We start from the raw sequence: 4911 nt of genomic DNA, 5'->3' as shown, positions 1-4911 counted from the left end.
AAATATGTTTCTTCTGTTTAAATAAAATATATGATTATGTAATAGTAAAAATTCCTTTTTTTAGAACACATCCACTTAATAGAATCTGRTGAAATACTCACAACTTCATCATTTTTCAACGATTTATTAATATAAAACCAGTAAAAGAAGCAAAATTAAATCCAATGCCGTGACATCGCTTTTTAAATCCCGTTTCACTGTCAACAGCTGCTAGTTTCCGCTCTAATTCTCACGCTCTCGATTTCGCACTAGCCCTATTAGCTATGATTTGTAGCTAGCTGCATAGAAACGGATACACTATATGTATTYTTATGCYCTTGCAACACGTTGYTACAGAGTATAATAGTTTTTTCACCTAACGGTTGTATGTATAACTTAAAACTAATCAAGATAYATAGGGTTAAGTTTATATAAATGAGCAGGATGACGGAACGAGTTGAAATYCGGGTAGCTCTATCTGCCCGTCCGTGTAAGCTGTAACTTGAGTAAAAGCTAAGATATCTTGATGAAACTTGGTAGGTGTCTTGGCATGCGAGTTCTTTATGGAGGGCAAGGTAAGAGTTGGTCRGCTGGCGTGTCCTTAGTCCTTCCATACTTGTCTTTGATTTAAGACATAGCTTCTTATATAAGAACACTTATGAAATCAAAATAAATCTTTTCAATTTGCTTGGTCTCGATTCATTATTGAAATGAATAAATTTGTATAATATATACATATGTATGTATATCTAAACAAGTTTCATTATTTGGGGAGAGTTGTTTTCTTCACCGAATAGTTACGGAGAGTCGAGAAGTAGAGTAACTCAATATTATTAACATTATATGTGGTAAATGTTTAAGATTTAGAAAGAAAAATAAAATTGTTTCCTTAGATCCACTACTGGAGAGGCATTAAAGAGTAATAATTCGGATACTTGTTGTTTCGAGTTTAAAATCTTAGATTTCAGATTGTAGTTTATGAATAATTATTATTATTTTGGTGCTTATTATAGTCTTTAAATAATGACGATTCATTACTTGTTAAATGTTTTTATTTATTTCAGTGATGCTGCTCTACTTAAAAGAAATATTTTCTGGAACTCAAATCAAACAACTCGCACACATTGATATGCCGCCAAATGTGCTCATTTTGTGACAAAGAGTGTCAACATTTAAAAACAACAATAACTACAAAGAAGCTGAAGAAGCAAAAGTATAGATTAATACAAAAACGAAAAAAATAAATAAATAAATAAATAAAAAAGTAAGAAATTGTGATAATTAAAGAAAAAACAAAAAGTGAGAAAAAATGACGGTAACCTACACAGCGGAGGTGGCCACATGTCGGGGTTTTGGCTGCTTTCTGAAGTTATTGAGCAGGTAAGTGCATGAGTGACAATCACAACTTTACACTTTTATGTAGCTGTGTACTATATTCATAGACATCTGTGTAATCTTTACAGCCCAAATGTGATTTATCACACCTTTAAACTCGTATGATAATTTCAGTCATTAAAATAATTAGCACAACATAGAAAAATACATGTGAATGGGTTGAGGCTGTTAAGCCCATTTTATCTATTTATAACTACAAAAAGTTCATCTTAACACTAACTAACATAAACAGTCACTGGATATGCAAGCTATTATACAGAAAGGTTTTAGTTGTTCTAAGTGGCAATAATGTGACTAAGGGATCCCAGCTCGACCGATCGACTTTAAATTTACATACGACCCTCTTACATGGAGGGATCKTTTGACTTTGCTGAATAGCCAGAAGTGACAAAAAGATAAGTCAGGTGACTACGATGGTTGCAGCACGATATTAATTGAACATTTGGCTAAAATCTCACGAAGAAACAAACAAACCACCCCTCGGTAATCGAGGAAAACTGTCAACGTAACTTTGATTTTCGACCAGCTTTGACTTGACCTTTTATGCTTCGGCTCATTTCCATAGATCCAAGACTCAGCGACAGAAATAATACGTTTCATAACATTCTGGTAGTCGCAAAGCATTGTTTCACAGACGTTAAAAAAATTTAGTGATTTTGAAACCAATGGTGCTTTCACTTTTCGTAGGCCCAAATGATCTTTCAAAATGGTTTTCTTTAATCCTTTTGATATTCCAACTGTGCCAGTAAGATCTCTGATTATTTATCGTCACTTYTCAAGCAGCAATTCTTCGTTTTTATTTTTTGAGGTGTGAACCGTCAGTTAATATTGATGGCCGTCATCATCAATCAATAACACTTGTCGCGACAAACAATTATGACGGAATGCCCTTTCCAACATTCTGAATATTTCGGCACTAAAAATAAACTGCGTTTCGACATTATTGACTAATTTTTTGCTAAAAGATCGTTATTTGAAGGGTTGATTTTCTTTTCTAGTCAAAGAAATCGGCGGCTGAAGTATATTGGGATATTCAAAAAGTTTACGGAGTTGAACAACGCCACGTAATTGGGTTCGTCGCTTTTCGACAATTTCGATATTAAGGACCGTTCGTTTGAAAAAAGGCCAAAAACCAGGTTCTACTCAAAAGACAACATCGAAAAATGACTTGGTTCTAGAATAGCATGATAAGATGAACACTTTTACCGTAATATTATTTGTGCTTCGTCCAAAATATGAGAAAGTTTATAACTATCTGTGGATAATACTTCGAATAATTCCTTTGTAACATTTGCATTTTTATTAAGAACAAGTAAGGAAGGGYTAAGTTCGGGTGTCACCGAATATTTTATACTCTCGCATGATAAAGTGATAATCGAGATTTCAGGCGAGGTTGTGAACCGAATTCACCCATATTTGGTACATGTTATCAGGGTGTTAAGAAAATATTATATACCGAATTTCATTGAAATCGGAATAAGTGGGCGACGCCACGCCCATTTCCAATTTTTAAAAAAAGYCTGGATGCAGCTTCCTTTTGACATTTCTTTCATAAAATTTACTGCTTCTGACGTTTTTTGTTAGTCGGTTAACGCACTTTAAGTGATTTTYAACATAACCTTTGTATGGGAAGTGGATGTGGTTATTATTCGATTTCTTCCATTTTTGAACTGTATATGGAGATGCCTAAAAGAAACGACTCTATACGGTTTGGACGACATAGCTATCGTAGTTTTCGAGATATGTACAAAAAGTTAGTAGGGGGCGGGGCCACGTCCACTTTTCCAAAGAATTGACGTCCAAATATGCCCCTCCCTAATGCGATCCTTTATGCCAAATTTCACCTCAATATCTTTATTTATGGCTTAGTTATGACACTTTATAGGTTTTCGGTTTCCGCCATTTTGTGGGCGTGGCAGAGGGCCGATTTTGCCCATCTTCGAACTTAACCTTCTTATAGAGCCAAGAAATACGTGTACCAAGTTTCAYCATGATATCTCAATTTTTACTCAAGTTAAAGCTTGCACGGATGGACGGAAAGACGGACGGACGGACAGACAGACATCCGGATTTCAACTCTACTCGTCACCCTGATCACTTTGCTATATATAACCCTATATCTGACTCTTTTCGTTTTAGGACTTACAAACAACCGTTATGTGAACAAAACTATAATACTCTCTTTAGCAACTTTGTTGCGAGAGTATAAAAATAGCGAAAACTTAGTTGTTAACCTTAAATTGTATATCATTTGGTTAAGAAGTATTAACGCAATTCTGTTCAAATTGGTTGAGTAACGGACCAACGTATCCAAGTTTTATACCGGATCTCATGGCATACTTTCGTACTCTCAATTTGTATACATCTAAAAATATTTTTGGACAGGTTTTTCACCTATGTTCTTCGACATAATTGTATAGGGGTGTGTGTGGATATTATAAGATTTTACCAATTTCTACAATGCATTTAGTCCTGCCATAAATTCTGTTACAAGCTCGGGTCATTATAAAAATTAAACTATTTCTATTGGTATTGACGACTGACACTCTTAAAATTTCTGTGGAGTATTTGACGCGTGGATGGAGTCATGTGCAGAAGTTCACGGAAGTTAGGAAAGTTCTCTAAACGCCATTGACTTGGGAGTGGCCAGGAACGACTCTTTTAGCCCGCTGTTATAAACTCGGATTTAATCGTGTAAGGGGTGTCTACACCAATAAAGGAAGAAATGAAAGATTTTACGAGCTATGTTCTTCAAGTCTGACAACAACCTGTAGTTCAATAGTTTCAAATTTGAGCTTCCAGACGGCAAATCATCTACAGTTATGAAACCAGTAATTTAGATTTTTTTTGTGTTAGGTAGTTTTTGCTGAAGTAGCATCTTCTTGATGGAGTCTTGCTTACTGATTTATCACACTTTCGAAAACATCTTGCTGGTTCATAGAAGACTCTCCACCAAACCATTACAGCAGCTGGATGGTGATCACGTTGAACCTTTAACAGTTTTTGCGTATTTGGAAGTTTTTGCGTTAATTTTGGTTTTCATGTAGAGATCATGTCAAATAAGTCTTGATATTGATCTGGTCGATTATAATAAATAACACTGTTTTCTGCCAATTTGTCCTCTCTAAACTATGTAACAGAATTTATGGCAAGACTAAGTAGAGTATAAAAATATAATATAACACCCGTTTAATGTAATATGCATACATATAACGTAAGCTTTAACATGCTAAATGAAAGCGCATTATTAATAAATAAGATAATAATTGATAACATAATTGTTATTATGTCATGCTGCGCATTGATCATCAGCCACTTAATATGGCCTACATAGGATTACATTACAACACAGATACATCTGCCCAATAAATGTACTCAATAAGTATTTTCGATGTTTTATTGATCCTTTGGAAATTTTTGAGTAGGTACTCGGGTGTACTTACTTCTGGCCGATAAGATTAGTAAGATATTAATTTACGAGTACACACACATACGAGGTGTGTTCAAAAAGTATCGCGAATTTTGAATTTTCGCGGG

At 34.7% G+C, this 4911-nt stretch overlaps 1 protein-coding gene across 10 annotated transcripts in view; it reads left to right on the top strand.

Annotated features, from left to right (window-relative positions):
• Window positions 1–4911, top strand: part of LOC108975516 (bestrophin-4) — a 52798-nt gene that overhangs the window by 24394 nt on the left and 23493 nt on the right. For all 10 annotated transcript variants that reach the window (XM_018944045.1, XM_018944044.1, XM_018944043.1 and 7 more), the window contains exon 2: window positions 1044–1359. In XM_018944045.1, the coding sequence (XP_018799590.1) occupies window positions 1289–1359 (71 nt within the window). In that variant the 5' untranslated portion in view covers window positions 1044–1288. The remainder of the gene's footprint in view (window positions 1–1043; window positions 1360–4911) is intronic.

This window comes from Bactrocera latifrons, unplaced genomic scaffold, assembly GCF_001853355.1.
Source record: "Bactrocera latifrons isolate USDA-ARS-PBARC rearing strain unplaced genomic scaffold, ASM185335v1 scaffold_66, whole genome shotgun sequence".
Lineage (NCBI taxonomy): Eukaryota > Metazoa > Arthropoda > Insecta > Diptera > Tephritidae > Bactrocera > Bactrocera latifrons.
The sequence above is the reverse complement of the archived record's forward strand: the minus strand, read 5'-3'. Positions and strand labels throughout refer to the sequence as shown.